We start from the raw sequence: 26,702 nt of genomic DNA on the forward strand, positions 1-26,702 counted from the left end.
TCATTATTATATCAATTAAGTTCTTCTCTCAATTCAATTATTAATTTAAACATTTTTTAATTAAAATATGGTTTGATGTATATTTGAAATCTATGAATCAAATTATAATGATATAAGTATCAAACAAGCACAAGTCAACTAATATTTACAGCTTGATCTGTATATTTTATATCATATTTGAAACGACATTTGTATAACAAATGACGTTGAAATCAATGGTCGGACTAATAAAATAGTTTATGGATTTAATTAGAATCGGGACATTTTGGAATTTAGAACAAATTCAGAATCCTTATCATAGTTTAAGGACGTGTAGTTAAATTAACCCCGGAAAGAAGCATATTGGTGAAGAGGCGCCGATCGGGAATGGGATCGTTGTGGCACGTAGGACCAGGTTTAATCAAACACCGTCACTGCTAAATCATTGTTCATTAAAATATAATTTCTCATGTATTTATGGAATCGAAACTCGAATATAAATGAGCATGAAGACTTGAATTAATTAGATTCTTTTATATATATATATATATATATATATATATATATATATATATTACAATTGCTATGTGTAGACACTCATTTTCGTCCTTATTTATTTATCTTTTTTTATCTTATTTATATATATATATATATATTATAGTTTGAAATCATTTTAAGAAATATATAATATATAGTCTTTAAAAATATTTTGAAAATATATAATATATGGTTTTTAAAACATTTTAAAAAATTATATAATATATAATATTGAAATCATTTTGAAAATATATATTTTATATGGTTTTTTAAACATTTTTGACAACTATATAATATATAGTTTTGAAAAAAAAAAATTTGAAAATTTATATAATTTGCTTAAATCATTTTTGAAAATTATATAATATATAGTTTTGAAAACTTTTTTAAAAATATATTATACAGTTTAAAAAATATTTTTGAAATATATATTATAGAGTTTATATTATATATAATATATTATTATTATTATTATTTCTTATTTTTATTTTTTTTGTTTGTTTTCTGTCTAGGGTCCAGTCCAATAGTCCAAACAGTTCGAAAACTGGGCTTGAACCAGTCCAACAGGCATTAGGGTTTCATGTTTCATCTTAGCGCTGCACTACAAGAGACCGTTAGATCGAGGGAGGATCAACGGTCAGGAAGCTAGGGTTTTATTTAACCCTCATATTATCATCACGCCGCAGCCGCACGGGAACCGTTAGATCTGGTCGTTTGATCTAACGGTCAGAATCCATCAAGAACAACTAAGTCACTGACTGACCGAAATCCTCAATCAAATCGCAGGAAAATCGAAACCAAGATCAACTATTCAAGCACGACCACCGGGATTGAACCATCCCGGAAAATCGACGAGCACCCCAAAATATCAGGAGCCACAATGGCGATTACGGGGTTATAAAAGCCCCAAAGGGAACGAACATCGAGGGCCAAAACCACAACAATCATCAAACACAGTAAGTCAACCCTCAATGGGGAACAAAGGAACCCATCACAACGAATAAAGAGCATCATTGAGAGCCACCGAAACCAAAAAACACAGTGAACCACATCAACACAATCAACCAATATCAAACCCATCAACCACACCCACAACCAAAAAACCAGAGTGAAACGTAAGCCAAACACAACAAAACCCAACATCACAATATAACAAAAGGCACACAAAAAAACCAAAAAACACAAAAACAACCCCGATCTAAGCCCGAAGAGGAGAAAGCGACCGGAAAACAGAAAGGTCGTCGCGAAAAAGGGTGAGATCGGAAGTTCCTTTTTTAGATCTACGAGTGTTGGGGTCTATTTTGGGGATTCAGAGACCAGATTTGGTATTGGGAAGGTCGGGAAAGCGTTTTGAGGGATTTGGGTTTTTTTTGGCCGCCGATGATGGCGGCCAGAGCGACGGCGATACAGTGGAAAAGCCATTGGAGTGGTGCCGGCCATCTCCTTCGGCAAGGAAAGCTTGAGAGAGTTGAGAGGGGGAGGGTTGTTTAATTTTGAGAGAAGAGGAGAAAATGATAATTTTGGGCAAAAAATGGGGTTTTATAGTAACCCGTTAGGCCAAACCTACATGCTCGCGCGACCTGATCCAACCCCTAGGGTCCGCACATTTTCAAGCGAAATGGGTAAATTATGTTGTTGGTCCTCTCCTCTTTTTTAAACATTTCATTTGGATCCCTCATTTCAGTTTTGTAACCCGATTTACTCTATATTTTTATTATTATTGCAATTCAGTCATTTCTTTCCATGTTTTATTTTATATTGTCTTAAGTTTTTTTATTTAATTTATATTACTTTTATATATATTTTATTTATTTCTTTTCATTTCTATTTTCTTTATATATATATATATATATTTTATCTTAATCTTCTTTTAACAAACCTTCTTTTTTTATATTATTATTATTATTATATTATTTTCTATTTCTTTTTTAACGTTTATTTATCTTTGCCATTTATTTTATTTTATTTATATTAATGTATATATATACATTTTTCTATTTTTCTTCTTCGTATTTATTTTTATTTTACCAGCTAACATTTTTTTACATTTTGAGTGGTAATTTCAATCGAAGGTAAGCAATTTGAATCGGGCAATTTTAATTTTAATTTTTTAATTTTTGCAAATAAAGACAACGACAAATTAATTGGTACCGAAAGGGCAGTTCAAGGGTGCTAATCATTCATTGACCGTAACTGACTCCAGAACCCGATACATTTCTGGTAAAACGCAGATAAGATAAGATGATATATGATCTACCTAAATATCGTTTTAAAATGATCGGTGACGACTACAATCCATTTAATCCAAGTCGAAGCCCAATTCCGGACTCAACCGAAAGACTGTCACGACACCATGTATTTTTCTTGTTTCCATTGGTATTCAATTTATTAAACCAATTTTATTTACATATGTAAAAGAAGATTTAGCTGAATCGCATGTACCCAAATTATAACACCCTCATCTTAAATTGGTCTTTAAATGTTTGATATTTTAATTTTATCTGTAAATTATGACTTTTATTTTAAATCAGTCCTTAAACTTTTGAATATTCTGATTTCATCCCTAAACTATGGTGTTGTTTTTAAATTAGTCCCTAAACTTTTGAATATTCCAATTTTATTCCCAATTTCATCCAAATATGTAATTAATTTCAACCATAATTTAATCTAAATTATGTTCTTTCAAACATATAATAATATGACTTGGTCTAACGATTTTATTAACAAGAGATGTGATTAGCATATACGTATAGTTTGGGATGAAATTGAAATATTTAAAAAGTTTAGGGACCAATTTAGAATGGAAGTCATAGTTTAGGGATGAAATTGAAATGTTTAAATAGTTTAGGAATCAATTTAGAATGAAAGTCAAAGTTTAGGGATGAAATTGAAATGTTCAAAGGTTTAAGGACTAATTTAGAATGATAATCATAGTTTAGGGAAGAAATTAGAACATTTAAAAGTTTAAGAACCAATTTAAAATAAGAGTTATACTTTGAGGACATGTGATTCAAATAACTCATAAAAGAAATATGATTATATATATCATACATCAATATAATTAGAAATAATGGTTTAATTAAATAAATTGATATCATAATATTACAAGTAATTATGTTAAAATTTGGACAGTAATTTAAATAAATATATTCGATTCGACTCGTATTTAATGAATTCATCTTAATTCGAAAAAACTTCATATAAGAATTGAATGATAAAATCATACTCATAAACTCATTTTTTTTCTCTTAACCAAATATTGATGTTCAATCGATATTACATCCAAAGATGTAGCGTACGAGAGATGAACTTGTAAAATTAGGAGATGAAAATATATTGTTAATAGGAAATATAAAAATATATTTAAATTATATGAAAATTTAAAAATTTTAAAGCACAGTCAACCTGTCAGCCCCTCTAGATCCATCCCTATTTACAACGGAGCAACCTCCACTTTGATATGTTCATTCTATGCATAGAGTAAGTGTTTCTATGGATATACAAATATGATGCACAAGAAGCATTAAATAAGGCAAGGAACTCGTCATACAGCAATCTCCGATTCCATTTCCGTACCGGGCAAGAAATCGACAACATCCGAACACCCAGACACGCCTATATCTCGATCCCGATATAAAATCCGACTCCTAAGAGTGTCGACAAGCGTCTATCAATATCAAACCCGGCGAGGCGTTGGCATTTGCCGTGTGGGGAACGGCATTGCTTTTGCTGCTTTCTTCTCAGCAAGTTCTTCCAAACGCTTCCATGCACAGTTTTGCGTCTCGCTTCAATATCATCTCCGTTTGATTCGTCTTCCCGGAACTTATGCAAGCATTCCTAGGCCTATGTTACTCGGACTCTTCGTTTTTATTTAACCACCCATGTCCGACACGTAGATACGGGGATATGACGTCCAAAGATCCTCCGAATACATGAAAAAACTTCGAAAAATCTAATCATACCCGTGCTGGATACATAACCGTATTCGACACTCACACCGAGTCCAAGTAACACAGTCCTGAGCTATTCCAACTTGCCAATATGATCATCAAACACCAAAGCACTCCAAGACAGGAACAACTGATATGAAAATGATTCATCCAATCAACTAAAAGATTTTGCTTTCAAGACCATGGAACATTTTATAGGGACTTGACATTCGGAAATCCCGGATTTCTTTAAATTCGAATCGATGCCACAGCCTGCCACGGTTCGAAAGATCCTACAATTTTCTGCAACACGAGAGGAGAGAAAAACTGAACGTCGACGACAGTGGCAGCAAGGGGAAAACAATCAGAAAAATGGTCTAACCAATGCCACAAACAATACATACAGAATGAACCCACAATATGGCATATATGATGCATTCAATTGTAAGTAAAACAATAAGATCCCCAAGTCCGAGATATGAAACAAGCAAATCTAGAACATCATCCACAATAGAAATACTTTCGGAAACTTCTCACCTGAAAGTGCATAGAGTTCAAACAGCAAGCAAATTGGCGAAATAACGGCACCATGCAGCAATGGAATTCGAGCGCCTGAGTTGCTTCTAAAGCTTCCTCCTATTCGTTCAGGAACATGACTTCCTTTGCACTGTTCGTGATAGGCCAATACTTCAATAACCCCCTAATGACGGAATCAGCAAGCTTGCAGTCTTTCTTCACGAGTAATGCAATAAGATAATTGTCGATGATACATCGCTAAGCATTTCGGCTTATGCAATGGAATTAGTACCCGGACAAGGAACACTTTGTGTTCTTCCTTCAGCGGCAGCGCAAATTCATTAATAATGCTACCCAAAATCTCTAGAAGTTCACCAATTCCATTATGTTTCTCAGTCTCAAAAATGAAACCGAAGAAATGTTGTTCATAGCTTTCTCTAGGATCTTCGGAATAAAATAAGTCGAGCAACCGGATGATGAAGGACTGATCAACACATCTTTTGGCCAATTTCGTATCAGTCTCAGGTGAGGCTACAAACCTCAAAAGAAATATTCAATTCGCAAATGTGGCCAAGCAGGATCCATTGAAGGTTCCTCCTCTTCCAAATCAACTCCTACATAAGTTTTCCGATACCATTTCAACAATTCCTTGCGGAACATCCTCGGAAAATTTCGCATTCGCTGAGGTTACGTACTCGACAAGCCTCTAGCAACGTCTCTCGCTTGATCTCCTCTTTGAGGTACTTGGTGGGGTAATTGAAATCAAATACAACACAACACAACACAACTGAATCTTTTTTATGGACAAGTTGTGCCTATCCGAAGCCGGAACATCTTTGAAAACAGGCAATGATTCATAACCAGAGAACACATTATTCTCACTAGGCTTCATATTGGAACTTTTCCATCCAACATCAGCACAAGAATTAGGTGCCTGAGACTAGTACGAAACACTCGAATTCTTCAATGACTTCTGGGGAAGCTTACTTAAAATATGTTCGAACATGATTCACCTCCCCTTCTCTCTCAACCCCACCAATGAAAATCTAAAAACTAATCAAAATCCATGAAATACCAAACCCTTTGTTCAGCTAAAACAGAGACCCTTTATATTCAGGTTTTTCTCTCTAATCCCAATTGTCCAAATCACAGACCCTTTGTTCAGCATCAAGCACCATGCCCGGAATTCAGCCCAAACATTGCAAAAATCCAAGCTTTCTGGCTTAAAGAGCAAAACCCAGTAAGGAGAAACTCACCCAAAACTAAAAATCATCAGCACAACCTTCTCTGTTCTTCAACCAAGGAAAGCAACAAAGGAAAAGAACAAGAATAAACTAGGTGAAATCCAGGATATTCCATATTCCAAATTATCTATATAAGCTGAACTGAAACAATCAAAGCACTCTATCCAATATAGAAAGTTTATTTTTCTTCCCTTTTCTTCATTAATTAAAGAAAAACAAACACATGCAGTAAAATACAGACATAAATAATTGAGAATTAGAAAGAATGGAGGGTTGCTAGAAAACAATCTGCGAACGTTTCCATCTTGGTTCGGTAGCTGTGCTTTGTTGACTGTGTTCTCTTTCATTCTTCCTTGATTGACTTCTCAATCTCTGTAATTTTTTTTTTAATTTTTTTTCTACTCATTTCGGTGCCATCTTATACCGATTCGATCAAAGTTTGATAAATATTTAAATCGAGCTTTTTTGAAATTTTGTTGGCTTCAATTCAATTTATGATTTTGAGTACAAATCAAACTTAAAAATTTTAACACTAATCAATTTTTGAGTCGAAATTCATTTTAAAGTTTTCAAATTCAGTCGACTCAACAATACTCAAATTGAAGTATGATTTACAACTAATCGTAGACAAAGGTCAAATCCGAAACAAGAATCAGAAAATCCAAAACTTGCCTTCTACGACGTCGTCCTTCTTTTTCATTATACGAGAAAAATCAAGTTCTGTCGATTTAGGTATAATTTAGTGATGAAGAATCAAATTATGTTTCTCAACGGGTTGAAGACTACAAACTTAGCATGGGATGACATGGTTGCACTGGCTACCTCAACATGGAAAGGGAAGTCTCTTCTCACCACAATCTTAAAGGCTGATATAGAGCAATTGAAGACATGCTCAAAGCTATTAAAGAAGCTATGGGGATTCAACTTAAGAGGAAAAAATTAATAGACTAGATAGTACTAATTATAATCTTTAGAGACAGCTGGAGTATTAAGAGAATTGGGAAGCTTCGTACTACTGCTCTTCCCATTCTTAGTGCAGGAGCCAAAACTACTAAAGAGATTTGTGAAGCAGTTAGGGACAAAAGAACCAAGGTACATTGGCATAAAATCATGTGGTTTCCTTCCCACATTCCAAAAATCAGTATGATTGTTTAGATGGCCATCTTAAACAGACTTCCAACTCGGAAAAGACTGTCTCGGATGGGATTTTTTCTTGATCAAAGCTGCGTGTTATGTAATGAGACCATTGAAACAAGGGATCACCTTTTTGTTGAGTGCAGCTTTGCCAAAACCCTATGGAGTCTCATTCTCAATCTTACTCACCTGAGAGTAACTCACATGACTTGGGGAGAATTGATTAATTGGGCGTCAGACAATTGAAAAGGTAAATCACTCCTTTTAACTATATTGAAACTTGCTTGGACCTCGTCCATCTATCTGTTATGGGAGGAGAGGAATAGAAGAATTTTTCGTCGAGAATCAAGAGATGCTGAACAAATTCTGTCTACAATCAAAGAGCTTGTCCGAATCCAACTCAGAGGAAAAAATATAAATATAATTGATAATGTTAATTGTAATTTATGCTACAATTGGGGTATAGTTTAACCATTTGTTGCTGTAAGTATTGGTTTTTCTCCCTTTTGGGATTGTTGTTGCTACTTTGCTATTTGGATAATAAAAGTTAAATTATCCAAAAAAAATTATAATCATTGTAATGCTTGGGGTTTAGTCTAACCAATCTTTGATTTTGTAAGTAGGTTGTTAATAGTTCTTTTGTTGTTGATTGGTTGATTGGTTTTGTAGCAGAACACTGCTCTTTGGACAATAAAATCTGATTTATCCAAAAAAAAATAGTGATGAAGAAGAAATAATTTTTTGGGATCTAGCTATTTTTTACAATACAGAGCGAATTCGTCACCACGATATGACGAGTTTCATGAGAAATAATTTTTTATTTCAGACCAAATATTTTAATATATACCTTGAAACTCGTCACCTCGAGGTGACGAGTCTCATTAAAAAATTAATTTTTTAAAGATTATTATATAAATTTTTATTTAAAAAATATAGTGAAATTCGTCACCAGGTTTAAAATTTTGTAGTCGTTTTAAATTTGAAAAATAGCCGTTAGAACTAGTCACCTCGAGGTGACGAGTTCCAACGTTCATTTTTTCAAGTTTTAACTATAAATATGAGTTGTGTTAGTTGATAGGGATATAAGAGAACCAAAACATGCATTTGTGGAAAGAATATTTCAAGCAATTTTCGGAATATCATCTTTGGTTTGATTATTCTTCAAATGATTCAGATTCAAGCTCATCTTCATATGAGGAGTGAGTTAAAGAATCAATAAAGTCTATCATTGATCAATATAAGGAGTTGAAAATGGAAGAGGATAAGAAGAAGGAGAAGGAGATGAAAAAAAATAAAGAGTTAGCAAGGCGACGCAACAAACGACTCATCGAAAGGAATGACAACAAGAAAAATAATGTAAAAGTTGAGAAGAAAATATGTTTATTTTGTTGAACAAATTTTTAAATAAATGTATGAATTTGACTTTAGTTAAGCGCTACAGTTTACAATTATATATGAAACGTAAAAACTGAAAAATTATCATTGATATTTGTAAAATTGGTACAACATGGGAATACGATTAGAAAGGATTTATCGACCTGTTAGACATCTTGGGAGATGTGGACAATGCTTCCTATTGTGGCCTTCACCTCTGTAGTGGCCACATAGCTTCGGTAGACCCTGCTCTCCTTGAGGGTCATCTATATCAATATGAATTCGACTAGGTTTAGTACGACCCCTCAACTTCATTCGTAATTGCGGATTGGGAAATCATTCTTCAGAGACAGTAGGTGGCCAATATGTATTGTTCGGGAGGTACTTAAACTCGTAATTGTATATGTTATGCATAGTATGTAAGCTATAACAATCATTAGTGTAAATGTATGGGTCTACATTTACATGCATACATGCAGTAACCGCGCGAGTGCATGGGTATCTGAAGGCTTGAAATCGACTACAATCACACAATCTTATATTCAAATTACCAGTATATGTGGCAGAAGTCTCACCCTCGTGTGGTCAAACAAGTTTTTGGACAATATAATTAGATTTCAGTATGGTAAAATTACGAACATGCATTGATGTTCATGAGTTTGATTTTTGGTAATTGTTTTCTCAAGATCTGGAGCACAATTTCTACCTTCGTTGAGCATTGCCTCTACTTGGGCACTTTTGTCTGCCCAAACTTTACCCAACCTGAAGTATGTCTCACGAACAATACTTATCACCGGAAGATGTCTAGTCCCTTTTAGCACTGAATTGATACACTCTATAAGATTAGTTGTCATATGACCATAATGTCGACCTTGATCGTCATATGATTGTGCCCATCTTTCCCAATATATATCAGCTGTAAAGTTATACACCTCTTCTCCATACTTTCTCAAATTTTCTAGTCTTGCACGGAAGCTCGATTGCAGTAATACATAGCCTGGAAAAATAATTAGGTGTAAGTATAATAATTTTAAACGAAGGCCGAGACAAAAAATGAAAGGTGAAACCGAATAAGTTACCCATGATAATAATTTTTTCTTTATCTTCTTATTTTTGAACCTCGTCATAACATTTGAAGTAATATGGCATATGCAATACGCAAGGAATGCATGAAGAGGCGACACCTACTTTTTAGTCTGTTGATCGTGGCCAACAACCCATGTGAACAGTTTGAGATCATATAACGGAGAAAAAAATCCACGTTTCTTAGGACTCATTTTTTACAACAGAGAAGGCAATGAAAAAGATATTTCTATCACCATCTTGTGCAACAGTTATCATAAGGACGTGTTTGTATAAGTCGTACAGAAAAGTGTCATCAAATGTTTACAGTCTTTAATTTGTGACTTGAAAGCACATAATAAGCCTTTGAAAACTCTCTTTTCAGTTATAACTTGTCCATCAAATATGGTTGCAAGATAAATGTAGGAGCGAACAATGGTTCCTGGGATGAAATATTTCATTGTGTACAACAGATGTGGCAGCTCATTGTACTACTGATCCCAATCACCTTACAGTAGTGTCAATTTTCCGTTTAACCATATAGGACTTGTAATAAGACAAAATATAACCAAATGTATTCCGTATTGATGCCACAATCACTGATACCAGGATCTTCAGATTTTTCTCGACCAGTAACTTCACATAAGCACATATGACATCGGAGTCTAAGTGTTTGTGGTATTGTGACAAGGAACTGAACGTGCAACTGTGTTGGCTATGGAACCTTGTGACTTTCCATGACATCTTTCGTTGTAGGTATGAGACTCGTATCCTCTACTTACAGCCGATATTGTTGTTAATACAACTGAAAAAATATGTCTTCTGGTCATATTCCACAACGGTGAATTCTATATGAGTTTTTATACAAAACTCCTTCACAACTAGTTATACATCATTCTTACTCCTAAATTGTGACCCAACTCCAAACTCCATCGATACATCATCCAAGGTCCTTCAGTGGATTGCACATTTATCAGGTATATCAGGAATCTCATGATTACTCATGACATCATAGTTTATCTCATGCATTGCAACTACATGACGATATTAAGGCATCTAGTGGTACAAACTTTTTGTTTGCATGGCTGTTGGTGGATGTACCCAAATTGACAGAGCATTTTGCATTGCTTGGCCACGAGAAACGACTGTCTCTCATACATCACCCTCTAATATCAAAGACTTGTTCCTCTGAAGCAGCTTTGACGATATCAGATTCGTCGATTATTGGTGTGTCATCGTCCATCGTAAGCGGAATAAAAGTTTTATCGTCCTCGGTAAAATCAATAAGGATTTAACCCAATCGCCCGATGATGTTATTTACATATGATGGTCCTACTTCTGCGAACATCGGTGTAACAGTTGAGGAAGTATGAACATCTGTAGTTTTGACAATAATCTCAACCATTTGATTATTGGAAAATTGATGAATGTCAACCATCACATCTATATCATCATCATCATCGAGTAGGATTGCTCCATATTTGAGTGGAGACTATAAAACAATGTGTCAATATTTCAAACTTGAAGCATAAGTTCTGATTTTGTTTTCAATTTTCATATTCATTTGCCCATGAGTTACATTTGCCGGGAACATCATGTTCATGGGATTTTGTGACATGAATTGAACACCATCTTCAGTTTCAACAACTTGACCATTTAGGTGGACAACTGTGAAAAACTTGTTTATCATAGTTTCAAAGAGAGGTTGATTTTTGCTTGTTAAATACAATTGAAAAAATAACAAGCCTTGTGAAGATTTATCTGAAGTGAGCCAATTCAAAACAAATACGACCCTGCATTAATTACCTTCCAACAACTCTCAAGTGAAATGTCAGTTCAATATTCAATGATTCAACTACTTTTCGATGCTCAATCAATGCACCATTTAAGGTACTTTTCAGAGGTCATTCATTGCAGCAATAATGCACTATTTCAGTTTTTTTAAAGCTCATTCAATGTAGAATTCAAGAAACAATTAAAAAAACGGGTGAAAATAATGGTGTGCTATCATCTTCTGTAACTTTTCAATGATATATCAATTCAAATCAGAAACATTTTTTTTGTTGAATTATCACTTCAAATCATAAAAAATGTGTATTTTAACCAGACCAAGTTTTTCACTGTTTCATATACTTTTTGGTTCTCAATCAATGCACCATTTCAGCTACATTTCAGAAGTCATTCATTACAACAATAATGCATCATTTCAGCTTTTTCAGAGCTCATTCAATGCAGAATTCAATCAACTATTCAGAAAATGAGTGAAAATAGTGGTGCATTATCATCTTCTGCAACTTTTAAATGATATATAAACTCAAATCAGAAACTTTTTCAGTGTTGAATTATCACTTCAAATCATAAAAAATATTTATTTTAACCATGCCGAAATTTTCATTGTTTCAATTACTTTTCGGTGCTCAATCAATGCACCGTTTCAGCTACTTTTCAAAGGTCATTCACTGCAGTAATAATGCATCATTTCAGCAACTTTTCAGAGGTCATTTATCGTAGCAATACTGCATTGGTTGGTTTTTTCAGAGCTCATTCAATGCAAAATCCAAACAATGTTTCACCAACTTTCCAATGCTCATTTAATCATCTTCAACAACTATTAATATGTGTTAGTTAAAAGCATTTTCACTCTGATATTAAAGCAAAAAAAAAAACCAAAACACCTTCAATATTTCATTTCAAAAACTTGATTTTTTTCAAACATGTCAACAGTTTGTATACTTGTTTTTTACGATTGCAAATCTATAATCATGTGTTTCCCAAAAAACATTCAACTACACGAGTTGAAGTTCAATATAGAAACAAAAGTTCTACTCGGAAGAAGTAGAAGTGTATATTCCTTATATTATAAATTTCCAGTATAATGCACGAGATTTCATCTAAGCGATGATGTAGACCTTGTTGACATGATTAAGACATATTTCTATCACTCTTTGTTTAATGTCGGTTTGTTTGTAGAGTTCGATGATCTGGACCTTTCTCGTACCATTGAGAATGTTGCTTCCAACTCGAATATCCCACCAACTCAGACAAATGACCAAGAAAAAAACATAGGTGATGGAGACCTAGAAGCATGGTTCCAATTCGTATGTGAACGGCAACAACAAAAAGAATAGAGAATTGAATAACTTAATATTACTTCTGACGAGTCTACTGATTACGAAGATTAAAATTTCTTAATTAATATTTTATTTAATGTTTATGATGTTCGTAAGGTTAGTTTTATTTATGTTATTATATTAATGTATTAAGTTTGTAGTTTTTCTTCCTAATGTGCACTTCTGAATGTATACTCTAATGTTCATAGTTTATTATTCTTTTCAGCAAAAAAAATATATTTAAAGTTTCGTTGTATTTTTTTAAATAAAAATTCACATAATAATATTGAAAAAAATAATAATGTTTTAATAGGACTCGTCACTTCGAGGTGACGAGTTCCAGGGGATATATTAAAATATTGGGCCTGAAATAAAAAAAATATTTCTTATGAAACTTATCACTTTGATATGACGAGTTCACTCTGTACTGTATAAAATACTGTAGATCCCAAATAATTATTCCGGGTGCCGTGTTGGAAAAAAACCCATAAATCGTGGCCCTTGGATTTTGTCATATAATAGATTAAAATTCCATCTTATATAAATATTTATATGTTTTTATTCAACTTCATATTTACATATTTTTATAGTGTATTGTATTTTTATTTGATAATTTATTTTATATAGAATAAAACCTATCAAATAGTAGGATATTTCTTGAGATGGATATGAGATTCAAATTTAATAATTTTCAACGTGATATTTTAAGGATCAAATTTGTTTTTAAAATTTTGAATTAAATTCAAATCGAGTCAAAAAATTGAAGAATAATATCATATTATATTAGATTCATGTTTATGTTAAAAAAAATTGATCTAACCCCACTTAAAATAATAATATAATTATTACTTTTATATTAGAAAAAATTACAATAATATCTCTTCTCTATATATTTATATTTAAAGATACTTATAATCTTCGAATATTTTTTCAATTACATCCATATTTATCAAATAAAATGATAATTATATATATTTGGATCTAGTCAGATTAGATATAGATTACTATCCTATTAACAGACCCGCCTACTAAAATCAGGATTAGGCACATATTAGTCCGGATTAATCAAGATGAAACTTTAAAATCAGGAGGATAAAAAAATCAATAGCAATTATGAAAAAGAGAAGTGCAGTGACTAATGAGAGGTTCCAACTAAGGATCACCTATAAAATTCAATATGACCTGCAATCTCCCTACAAAACATCTTTGCTTCACTAGCTAACTTTATGCTCTTCGAGATTGCAAGCCCGGTTTTCTTATGCGTGGATGCAGGTTCATATGTATTAGCATCCGCTTCCTTGCCCGACGACAAGGCTTCTCTAGCGGGCACTACGTTCCCCCACCAAAACTCCTGTAAAATGTCGTGTATAAGATCCCAGTAACTGCGTTCCCTACACACGCGGAATATCGTGCTCCCGTTTTGTGTCCAGCAATATAAATCGACCCATTCTCGGTCCATTATCTCCATTTGACCCTGAACCTGAGGCATGTAATAGAATGGCATGGTTGACCATGGCAGAGCAGTCTCGGGTTTGCCTTTGTTGTATGGGCACTTCACTTCCAGGATGCCACCTCCTGGAAAGCAACCGAGAAGACCGTCGGGTGATGCACCAAGCCAGTCGAACTGCTCCTTAGAATGGATAGCGAATCCTAATGAGCTGACCTCACGACCCGTAATACTTCTGTACCGCTCAATAGCAGCGGCTTCATTGAGAACACCCCACGCCATAGCACACTTTTTAGAAGATTCCACAACCTGCATTTCCGATTCAAAAACTTTTTCATGCCAGAGCTCAGAGCGGCGCTTTCCTTTCCAAAACCCCAAAGCAGTACTGAAGGTGCTTGTGGTCAACCTGTTCCTCCGAAGGGCAAACCATTCATCTGAGCGCTGAGGTGCATCAAATGGGGTGAGGTTCACAGCTAACACAATCGACGTCGGGGCACGGACAATACTTGAAGTGTTCTGGGAGAAACGCGTTAAAGTGCTGGCGGTAAGGGTTCTTTGACATCCATGTTTACATCTTCTACTCATCGACAAGGGAGCCACGGCTTTACGGTGAACGGCGCAAAATCTAGTCATGTTGCAATTGCTCATTCTTGAACTAAAACTTTCGATAGCAGCTTTGTTCTGATACAGAATCAAATGAAAAACAATGCAAATTTTAGACATTTAAGCATACATAACTGTGATCAACACACACTATATGTTAAAATGTGTTGATGCAATTTTGGATATCCCTGACATTTAAGCTTACGTAACTGGAAAAAAAACCCAAAACTTTCAATTAGCCATAAACATTAAGCTTCAAATATGATAAAAACTACTATAAAATCACCTAATTGTTTCCTTATCTGATGAAGTAGTCCCTAAAATCAAATGCATACAGAAAGTAGCAATGTCAGAGCATAGTTGCAAATAGCGAATATTACATAAAAGCAAATGACCCAATTTTCTTTGAAAGATTAGTGAGCAAAATAAACGTTATCCAGACTACAAGCTAAATCAAACCAAATCATGGAGTTTCAATCAGCCAATGAAAATTACCAATAAGGAAAATGAAAACATTACTCCACCTGTACGGTCTGTACCGCAAAACTCGTGAGAACCGAGCAAAACCATGACTTTTAAATTTAAAAATAGATGAGTAAATAAAATGGCCAACAGGTGTTTGATTATATACCTGAAAGAGACCTCAAGTGGCCAAAATAAAGCTGAAATGGGAGCTGAAAGAATGGGAATTGAAATTTCAGGATATCAAATACGGGACTTGAATAAGCTTGACGAACATAATTGGATTATAACCATCGTTTTTAAATAATAATGATGAATAAATTGATGGATATTTTTATCTGGTATGTTAGGGTTTGGCTCCCAAAACGAAAACCCAAAACAAATTGGTACCGAAGTCTTGAACGCGTCGTTGTTGTCATTCCCTATGGAACGACGTCGTTGCTTATGAATATTGGAATTTACCTATAACAACAAAATATCCCAATGATTCAATCCAGTCCCTTGGATCCACTTTTATATATATTGCAACAAATTTGTCTACCACTAAAATCTCATTAGAGGATTTAAAATATCGACATGTATTTTATAATATATGGATAGGGACGGTAATTTAACTCGAATTCGACGTGTTTTGATCTGACCCGATTCGATATGGTCAGATTTTTTTTAAAATCAGTTCGAGTCGAGTCAGATTTTTTAAGGGGTGAGATCAGGTCAGGTTGAGTTTGAGTAGAGGGTAAAAAACTCTGACCCGAGAATAATAATATAATTTCTTTAAAATTTTATTATTTTTTAATTAAATCTTTAATTTATATTGGTCGGATTGAGTAGGGCAGATTTATATTCTAAAAATCAGGTCGGTCAGATTCAGGTGGAGGATATAAAATTTTTAAGTTAGCTTAGGTCGGATGTAGGATATAATTTTTTTTATCAAATGGGTTGTCATCCCTAAAACCCGACCCGTTGCCATCCCTATATATGGAATAAGGTATTAGTTCATAATTTTTTAATAATATGTGGTAATTATAAAAAAGTATTTATTTATACTTTTTTGATAATTGATGATGCAAATACGTCTTATAAACGCAATTAGATAATAACAATTCTTTTTATCATTGAGGTTGTCAATTAGTTTTAGTCAAAAATTTAAATTTATATGTTATAAATAAAATACATTAAGTTAGAAAAGTTACCTTTAAAATGAACATCATAGTACCCTATCCAAATTAAATTAGGTGATATTATAAAAAAAATTAGTATCGAGCGATTAAAATAGAAATACAATAAAAATTGAATGAAAATATTAAGTGACTAAAATAGAAATATAATAAAAACAAGTGACTAAGTGCATAGTTTATCCTTTTTTTGTTTTACTTAAGATGATTAAAGTAACATTATTGTTTGGATAGAGTTAAAGGCCAAGAGGCAACGCAGACGGCAGAAGGCCTAAAAAGACAGAAAACAAGGCAAAATACACCTCAAGCCCTTTTTACTCGACGCTCACGGCTGCTGCGTCTTTAATCTTCAATCTTTGCCGACTAAAACCCTGAAAAGGGGAACAAAAAAGATCAATTCATTGTCAAAATTAGATCCAACCCATGATTTTTCTTCTCCTCCTTGTCAAAATCCTCACTCTTTCAGCTCTTAAAAAGCCTTAAATCCCCTAAAAGCCAAGCAACAAAAAACATTTCCTTATTCAGATTCAAAGCTGCCATGTACTTATCGGAGAAGCCTCGTCCACTCGATTTATACAAGGATGAAGGTCCTTCCACGGCTCGTGACATGATCATCGAGGTCCCCACCAATGGGGATTTGCCACATCACCTCCACCACCACCAACAGCAGCAACAATCTCAACCTCTCCAACAACAGCAGCAGCAAATGATGTTGGGTGAAAGCAGCGGCGATGACCCAGAAATCAAAGCTCCCAAGAAACGAGCCGAGACCTGGGTCCAAGAAGAAACCCGAAGCCTCATCTGTTTACGAGGAGAAATGGACGGCCGTTTCAATACTTCCAAATCGAACAAGCACCTCTGGGAGCAGATATCAGCTAAGATGAGGGAAAAAGGGTTCGATCGATCCCCGACTATGTGTACCGATAAGTGGAGGAACTTGTTGAAGGAGTTCAAGAAAGCTAAGCACCAAGATAGGGGGAGTGGGTCAGCTAAGATGTCTTATTATAAGGAAATTGAAGAGATTTTAAGGAGAGGACGAAGACTGCTTATAAGAGTCCAACTCCTCCTTCTCCTCCTAAGCTTGATTCCTTTATGCAATTTTCTGATAAGGGTATGTTCTAAATTCTAGATTTAGCTCTCTTTTTCATTTAAAAACTATAAATTACGTTTAATTGTTGTTTGTTGTTACTATGGTTTGATGAGTGAGGCTTTCTATTTAAAGCCTTTACTTGAGCTTAAGAAAAGTTTTTTGTGTGATATGGCTTTAATGAATTTACAACTAAGCACCGATGTTTAGCTTCAGATTTTCATCTTTTCTTCTTCTTCTTGTTATTTGGGGACTGAAGTCTGTAATTTTCCGAATTGAATTTGTTATTAAGTTACTTTGTGAAAGTGAGTTAAGATGGCATTATGAATTGTAGTTGAGAAAAGAAATTAATTTTGTTCTTTCACTGCCGGGGTTTCTTTGATTGCAAATAATTTTGAGATATGAACATATTTAACATTTATTGTATCTATTTATGGTTCAAGTCGTCATGCTTAGTGAAACAAAGGGTTAATTCAAAATACGATATGGGGTTCGAGGTGTTTGAAGCATGAACCAAGCTGCGCCGAACATTATGAATTTTATGCGAAGCAAACTTGAAGATAAAGGCAGCAGGCTTCTCCCATTTCTTTAAATTTTGGGAGAGATTATTATCTATATGTTGTCCATTTATTCCTCTGTTTTTTATGTGGTTTGATCCAATTTCCACTACATTCATTCTACTTCTACAGGGTTTACCTGGGGCGTATTTACTTAAGACATGATAACTTGTTGTTGCATATTTCATGAAAGTGGCATATAAGTTTTTTTTTTCTCTCTCCTGCTTTTGTAGATTTAAATGCCCATTCTCTTTTACTCTCTTCCTTTCATTAGCAGACTGGCAGAGTGCTCATGTGGATTACCTGATGGGTTATTGCTGCATATACTAATTCTTTCTTTCTATTATCGCGACCTTAATAATTGTCACTGTTATGGTTGGACCCTTGCAGGTTTTGAGGATACCGGCATTACATTTGGTCCTCTTGAAGGTATGTTGTTGCTGTTGTTATTTGAGCTTGCTTATCTTCTGTTTTAACTTGATCTCTGTTTCATTCCTTTATAAGCTTGCTGTAATATTTTCTCTCAAATTAATTTGGGCGAAATCATAGAATTTATTGGATGCAATGTTATTAATCTCATCAATCTTATAAGCTTGTTGTTAGAACTTTTTCTTTTTACCGTAACCTCCCTTTTCAGCATCCTTAGCCAAGATCCATGGACAGATTTGCTCGTTTCTTTACCTTCATTCTCAACTTGCTGTAGTGTTCGAAGGTTCTAACCTGGACAGCATGTCTCTGTTCTTTACAGTTAGATTCAGGCTATCAAAATGGTTTTTAGCCAAGTTTCCTACGGTTAATATTCAGGAGGATTTGCTGATTGGCAATCCATCTCTAGCAGATGGGTTTTCTCTAACTTTAGCAAAAGCTGGTCATAACCTGCGTTGGATTCCCCCCCCCCTGTTGATTTTTTTAAGATGAACGTTGATGGAGCAGTTAAGCTTGGAGGGCCGGGTGGAGGTATAGGAGGTATATTGAGAGATTGGGAGTGTCGCACACTTTTGACTTTTTCTGAGAAAGTTGACCAAGGTACTCCTCTAGCTGAATTAAAGGCTATTAAAAGGGGTATTGAAATTTTTCTGGCTTCAGTTTGGGTTTCTGTTGGGAGATTGATTGTTGAGAGTGATTGTAAGTCGGTAGTGGATTGGATTAAATCACCGGCTATGGCTCCTGTTTTCTACTCGTCTTTGGTTAATCAGATTTTGACACTTTCTAATGGCAAGTTTCATTCAGTGAGGTGGATTCCAAGAGCGAGCAATGGGGAGGCTGATAGCTTAGCTAAGAAAGGGATAGGTTGACTGTAAAGCCCTGTCACTGGATTTTCTAGTCCAGCGAGACGGTCTATTAGAAAAATTTTGTTAAGTTTTATGGGATGTATTGTGGTGTAGTGTTTAAATTTTATGTAAGATTGTATTATCAATAAAGTTTTTAAGGCACTCTTTTCCTCCTTCCGCTGATTAAGGAGCTTACCCCTAAGCTCCCTTAATCAAGAAGGGGGTTTTTAACGAGGCCTTCCATTTCTATCAAAAAAAAAAATATGACCTTTTAATTGCGGTAACAGTGTCATCAGCCTTGCTGTGAGCCTACATAACACCTGCTACCACCCAGGATAAGTTCGTATGAGAGTGAAACGGCATGTACTGATAGATACTTGTTATCCCCACTAGCATGTACTGATAGAAACCTTTTGGTAGTCACTTTCTTATCATAATACTGTCCTTATTTCTTTGAGTATTCAAATTATATCAGATGGAACATCTCTGACAAGGTCTTTTCCTATGGCGCCAATCGATACTACTAGAGATTCGATAGTATATTCCATCATATATCACTTAACTTTCCATTTGAACAAGTGGATGCAATTTAACTCATGTGCATCCATCATTGTAGTTCATAAGCATGCAATCTGTGTTATGTGGTTATGCAATCTTATGTCTTCTATTAATTTTCAATCCCAATGGAATTATTATTTATTAGGAATATTTAGAATGGGGAATTAAACAATGGAAAGAAAACCAATTGTGCGTTTTCATGTGCTTCCACACTGAATCGGCATTTAAGTTGTAGAATTTCTGCCTGATTTGAAGTGAACTACTTTTTACTGATGTGTGTCTTACATTTATTCAGGATAGACGCTTGCTTCATTTCCATGCTGCCTTTTTTCAATTTTAAAAAAGTTATGCATCTCCTCCTTTTTATGATATTTGGTATACAGCTAGTGGTAGACCGACTCTTAATCTTGAGAGAGGTTTAGATCATGAAGGACATCCTCTAGCTATCACCGCAGCTGATGCAGTAGCAGCCAGTGGAGTTCCTCCTTGGAATTGGAGAGAGACCCCTGGAAATGGTAAGGTTCTGTTAGGAGTTTTTGCTAAACCGATTTTATCCCCAAGAAAAATGATCCTTTTGCATGTAGAACAATGTTTGAGTGCTCTAGTGCTTGATTATGAGAAGTGGTTCTCCCATCTTTTCTCGACTGAAAAGTTTAATTCTGATTGTATTATTTATATCTACTTATCTTTCACGCCCTCTTTCGTAGGCGGGATTGTCAGCCATATGGAGGCAGAGTTATAACTGTCAAATATGGGGACTACACCCGTAGGATCGGTATTGATGGTACCACTGAAGCCATCAGAGAGGCAATTAAATCTGCTTTTAGATTGAGAACTAAACGTGCATTTTGGTTGGAGGATGAAGACCATGTAGTTCGTAGTCTCGACAGGGAAATGCCTCTAGGAAATTATACACTCCATCTTGATGAAGGTAAGATCGACATGCATGCTTCTCTACGAATTCTGACCATGAAAAATCTGTAGTAAGCTGTTCCATAAAAAGTGTAGTAGGTGAAAGATACCGCTCCAGATAATGTATTAATCTTCAACCATATACTAAGCATGGGTAAGGTAAAACATATGGATGTCTAACCCTTACAAGATGCGACGATGCGAGTGCCCTAAGTTAGCCACCCTCTGATCTGTTGTCAATTGATATGAAAGAGACATTAAGAACAGAATAAAGGGTGACCCTTTTTTTTCCAAATACCTTCGATCAGGTTTGGCTGTGAAAGTGTGCCTCTACGATGAGTCAGATCATATACCAGTCCACACGGAGGAAAAGACTTTTTACACAGAAGATGATTACCGTGAATATCTAGTCCGTCGCGGCTTCACGAGTCTCAGGGAGATTGACGGATATAGAAACATCGACAATATGGATGACCTTCAAACCAATGCTATATATCGAGGCGTGAGCTGAAAGCTGGTGCATCTTGCTTGCGCAAGTGCAATGCTCTCAGAGGTCTAGAACGAAATTGCCTTGGATTATGTTGTTTGGATTATCACCTACTAAAACATGAACCCTATAGTTCTTGCTGTGAATAGCATGTCGTGTAGCATTTTCTGGGTTATTCACTACAGTGTCGTATGCATCTTGACTGTACATATACTTTCGGGTTGAAAACAGTGTATTTGTAGCGATGTTTACAAATGGGGCTCCATTTTTGAGAGTTTTTTTTATTAAATAACATCACGTATTTGATTGCGAGAGATCGAGAGAGGTTACCCTAAACCTCTCATTCTCCCAAAACACAGTCTATCACCGCCTTTCAGATTAGGGATGAGATGGGATGGGATGGGATGGGCTGGGATGGGATGGGCGGAGCGGATGCAAATACTTTTATCTTCATACTAACATAATATTTTTGTATTTATCAATTAGATCTTACTCATCTAAAATAAACCTCACATATTATATAAGTAATAAAATACAAAACAAACACATCCACTAAGAAGTATAATAAAATGAACTAAGGATTGATTGAGTTTATACCTTAACATTTGGTTAAATTATAAGTTATGTCCTATAAAATCTTTAGATTTATAGAATATTTTATAAAATTATACTTAAATTCATAATAGTCTAAAATTTACATGGTAGGTAATTAGTGGAATGACAAATGTGAGATGGGTAGATACGAAGCGGGTAAGGTATTAAATCCATCACCTACTCACTATCCACAACGAGTATGACTTTTAAAAATTATATTTTTATCCCTAAACTTTTTAAACTTTAAACTTTATACTTTAGACACTAATTTTTTGAAACTTACATTTTGGTCACTACTAAAAAAATTTGGGGCATTATATTTTTTGAAACTGGGTCACATACTCGCCGTAACATGCACGCATATTTCCCACTAAGCAAATTTAAAGGGTGATATTAGTCTCAATTAGGGTGTTAATTATATCCAATTCGTCGTATTTTAATTAAATTAAAATTTATAAGATTTTATTTTTTAATTTAAATTTAGATCGGGTTAAATTTTATAAATATGGAAGTTAGATTAGATCAAGTTAAGAATAATATAAAAATCTATTTTATTAAATAAAAATGATTTTTTATTTATACCGAATTAGGTGAGTTTTAATTCTAAAACACTACATATTTAAAATCAAAGTCAAAAGGCAATGAATGAATGGCATGAGTTGTGTGGCATGAGTTGTGTGACATGAGAGTATCCGGCGTGATAAATTATATACTTTAAAACTCTATAAATTAATAATGTCAGGATCGGAGAAATTTATTAATTTAAAGAGTTATTAATTTATCGATAAATAATAATTATTAATTTAAAGAGTTTTTAAGTAATTATACTATACATACCAAACAAAAGGTAACTTAGTCTATGCCTCTTAGAATACGTTGCAAGAGATGAGTTAAATTAACAATGAGCTCCAAATAGACTTGAACTTTAAAGGAAAACAGACAACTATTGAATCATATTTCAATAGAGTGTAATATATTTTTTTTCAGTTTCTATGAATTATTAATTTATGATTTTCTTGGGACGTAAAATTATAAAGGGATCTCATGAAAAATTATATCTATTATTTTATCGAGTTTTTTAATTTTTTACATTGGCCCAAGTCGGGACCGGACAAATTTATTATTTTAAAGTGTTTATTAATTATCGAGTATTAATTTAAAGAGTTTCTATTATATACCATTTATATTCCTTCTTTTTATAAAATATACTTCAATTACATATGAAGTCTGCTTGAATGGAACAGAGTAATGTCAAAGTACATGCTCCATATCACATATTAACTTATATTAATTCTACTTAATAGCGGTTCCAAAATATTCTTCAGAGTGGACACATACATATATGTTAACAACATAAAGTTTTAAATAGGATTGGCACTAAAAATTTTAAGATCGACACCGTCCGTAAATAAATAACTAATCGAAGAAAACTCAGAATTTATGTGGACATCATTAATAAAATAAGTAATTGATCGGAAAAAAATTCAAATTTTAAAATGGGCACGTATCCATCCTCTCGTTAAGGTGTGGCTGATTCTACTTCGACATGTCAACTAATTAAATGAGTGGAAAAGTATAACTTTAAATCTAAGTATTTGATGAAATATTGTGGCAATAAATTAACTAATTTAGTTGTATTTATTTAATTTAAATTATTTAATCTTAAGTTCTAATCATAATATTAAAATTATAACATATAAAAGAGTTAAATAATTTAGCAAGACAACCGCTCTCGAGTTCTGACAATAAAAATTAAGCTCTATCTACTGATTTAGTAGTTAAAAAAGTGTTTATTCCCATATATATCATGAGTTCAAGCAGATTTGTGTTTATATTATAAATGACTATGAAATATATGAACGCATACTACCTTATAATGTAATAATTATTTTAGTTAAAAAAATTTAAAAATTAGTAAGATAAATTTAAATTTATTATAACACAAGTGGTGATTACATAATTATCTTATTCAATTTATAAACAAAGTTATCATAAGTAGGGATGAGTATGAGTCGGGTTTCAGCCAACCTGACCTGACCTAATTTAAAAAAAAAACTCGACCAATCAGATCTAATTGAACCCATCGAATTCCCTAAGGGTGCGTTTGGTTCACGGAATGTAAGATTACCAGTAGGAATAAAAGATTACCAGGGAATAAGATTACTGAGATATTGTATTTTGTGTTTGGTTGATTTAGCAGGAATGTAAGATTACCGTGTTTGATTAAAAGAATAAAAGATTATTGGAATGTATATTTAACCAAATTGTCCTTATTATATATTTGTATAATATTACAAATTATAAAATATTTATATATTTTCTTTAAAAAAATTAAATTCATAATATTTATATAATATTTTTACAAAATTAAAAATATAAAAAAGGTTTAATGAAAGGGTAAAAAAAAATTAACCCTTGAACTTCATATAAAATTTTAAGAGAAAATAATCTCAGTGACCAAAAATCCCATATAATACGATTTTAACCAACTTTTTCCGGATTTTCCAAAATGACCAACAAAATATCAATGCGATCGCTAATTCGCAACGCGATCTCCATTATCGCAAATCAGTTTCCAGATTCGCAACGCGATTATTATTATCGCAATGCGATTTTCCCAATTCGCATTGCGATTAAGTAAATCGCAATGCGAATTTGAAAAATCGCAATGCGATACTGACTATCGCAATGCGATACTGACTTTCGCAACACGATACTTACTTTCGCAACTAGATACTGACTTTCGCAACGAGATAATACATAATCGCAATGCGATTTTCAAAGCGCCATTAGTATTGCAAAGCGTATTTTATTTTCAAATTCCAAACACGAATATTATATATTGGAACACTGAACCATCCACAGTATATCCCGTAATCGCAACTCATAACCTAAAACCTAAAATCACAACTCAGTCCCATCTCCATCTCTCACTCTCTCACCATCTCCGACGAAACCCGTCCCCATCTCCGGCGAAATCCGTCTATCTCCATCTCTCAGAGCCACCCTCACAATCAGAATGGAAAATCAACCAAATCAACCACCGAGGGTTAGTTTTTTTAATTATTTTCTTTTTGAAATTTTTGCATTATTATTAGGTTTTTCATATTGAAATTGATGATAAGTTTACTGGTAATTTCAATAATAGATTAACCATTTCACTTAGATTGCTTATTAAATCAACCGAGAATCGCAACGCGAAATGAAAATCGCAACGCGATTTTATTCTCTCGTTGTGATAATCAAATTCGCGTTGCGATTGTCATTTTCGTGTTGCGATTTTCATTTTCAGAAACTATTCTTCTTCTGCAAATTGAAACTTGAATGAATTGTTACTTCAACCAAAAAACAAAGACAAATAAGAAATTCACAGTGTTGCAAATTTAAGTTTGAAGAATAAACTACTACTCTTTATGTTTATTATTATTTTTGGTATATCTTCACAGTGTAGTTTTTGATATATCTAACTTAGTATGTTTATTGTTTTTGTAGAACTTTATTCGGCTCAATTGACCTTAAGAATAAAGTTAGCCTGGCCAAAATAATTGCGTCGAAGCTTTCACCTGCACAAAGAAAAATGCTTGAGGATACTTGCTTTGGGCCATGGCTGAAAGTACAACATCCCGGTGGAGATGCGATGTTGACACACCTGTTTCTTCAAACCATGACTAGGGATCTACCAGATACTATACAACGTCGTGATGAAGATATATGGTTTGATTTTCCACCGGCGTATACGTGTTTTGGGCGGGAGGAGTTTTACATAATCACCGGTCTACGCTTCGGACACGATGATGTAGGTCGGTACACTAGACACATTACCCGCCCATCATGGTTATCCCGGGTTTTTCCTGAGCTGGAGAGGCCGAATCTACACGTGGAAGACCTGACGAGCTTATTGAATAAGAAAGATGGTTTTACTCGGATGGATGACGTCGATGTTGTCCGAGTATGCCTTCTAATACTTTTGCATGCCGGCTTTTTAGGCAGAGAGGCCAGACAACCTATTCCGAATGATCTAATCAAATTGGTAGAAGACCTAAATGCGTGGAACCTATTTTCGTGGGGCTCGTATTTATGGAAAGCTACATGGAATAAGTTATCGTCTGCCTTGGATGATCGAAAAAGTTTGCATGGCGATGGTTCCAAATACACTTTGACAGGCTTTATTTGGACCTTTAAGGTAAGAATTTGTATACAATGTTTCCAAAATTATAAGTAATTATTTAACAATTACTAATGTTTGTTATTATATTGTTTGTAGATTTGGATATTTGAGGCCTTTCCCGCCATGAAGACATATGCAATAAAAACTTCAAATGATATTCCTAGGGCTATTTCCTGGAAGAGGAAACGGACCTTGCAATGGGAAGATTTACTACGGTATACGACAATAAATAATGTAAGTTAACATAAATACTACCATATGTTTATAAACAAGTTATTACTACACGTTTAACTTTATTTGAGCTTTTATATTGTTAGGAGGCCAACACTCCATTACAGAGGCTGACACCCTCAGAAGCTGAGCTTGCCACTGATTGGTGTGGCAAGCTAGTAAGCGTTTTTTTGATGGCACGGATGATGAGCAACCTCCACTTCGGGAGCCATCACCTCACCCAGAGCCATCACCTAATCGACCCGACTATACACCTCCACAACGA

The 26,702-nt window shown here is 34.2% G+C and overlaps 1 protein-coding gene and 2 pseudogenes across 1 annotated transcript; 1 reads left to right on the forward strand and 2 right to left on the reverse strand.

The window, feature by feature from the left end:
- Positions 1-4,785: 4,785 nt before the first annotated feature.
- On the reverse strand, positions 4,786-5,982 carry LOC120211251 (annotated as a pseudogene).
- Positions 5,983-14,029: 8,047 nt separating this feature from the next.
- On the reverse strand, positions 14,030-15,663 carry LOC120211557. Its single transcript, XM_039210065.1, has 2 exons — positions 15,567-15,663; positions 14,030-15,013 (listed from the first exon to the last, which is right to left on the reverse strand). The coding sequence occupies exon 2, from the start codon at positions 14,978-14,980 to the stop codon at positions 14,045-14,047; it is 936 nt and encodes a 311-aa protein (XP_039065996.1). The 5' UTR covers positions 14,981-15,013; positions 15,567-15,663; the 3' UTR covers positions 14,030-14,044.
- Positions 15,664-16,838: 1,175 nt separating this feature from the next.
- LOC120211556 lies at positions 16,839-21,728 on the forward strand (annotated as a pseudogene).
- The last annotated feature ends 4,974 nt before the right edge of the window (positions 21,729-26,702 follow it).

The sequence above is a fragment of the Hibiscus syriacus genome, unplaced genomic scaffold (genome assembly GCF_006381635.1).
Source record: "Hibiscus syriacus cultivar Baekdansim isolate YM2019G1 unplaced genomic scaffold, ASM638163v2 tig00109972_pilon, whole genome shotgun sequence".
In the NCBI taxonomy this organism is placed as follows: Eukaryota; Viridiplantae; Streptophyta; class Magnoliopsida; order Malvales; family Malvaceae; genus Hibiscus; species Hibiscus syriacus.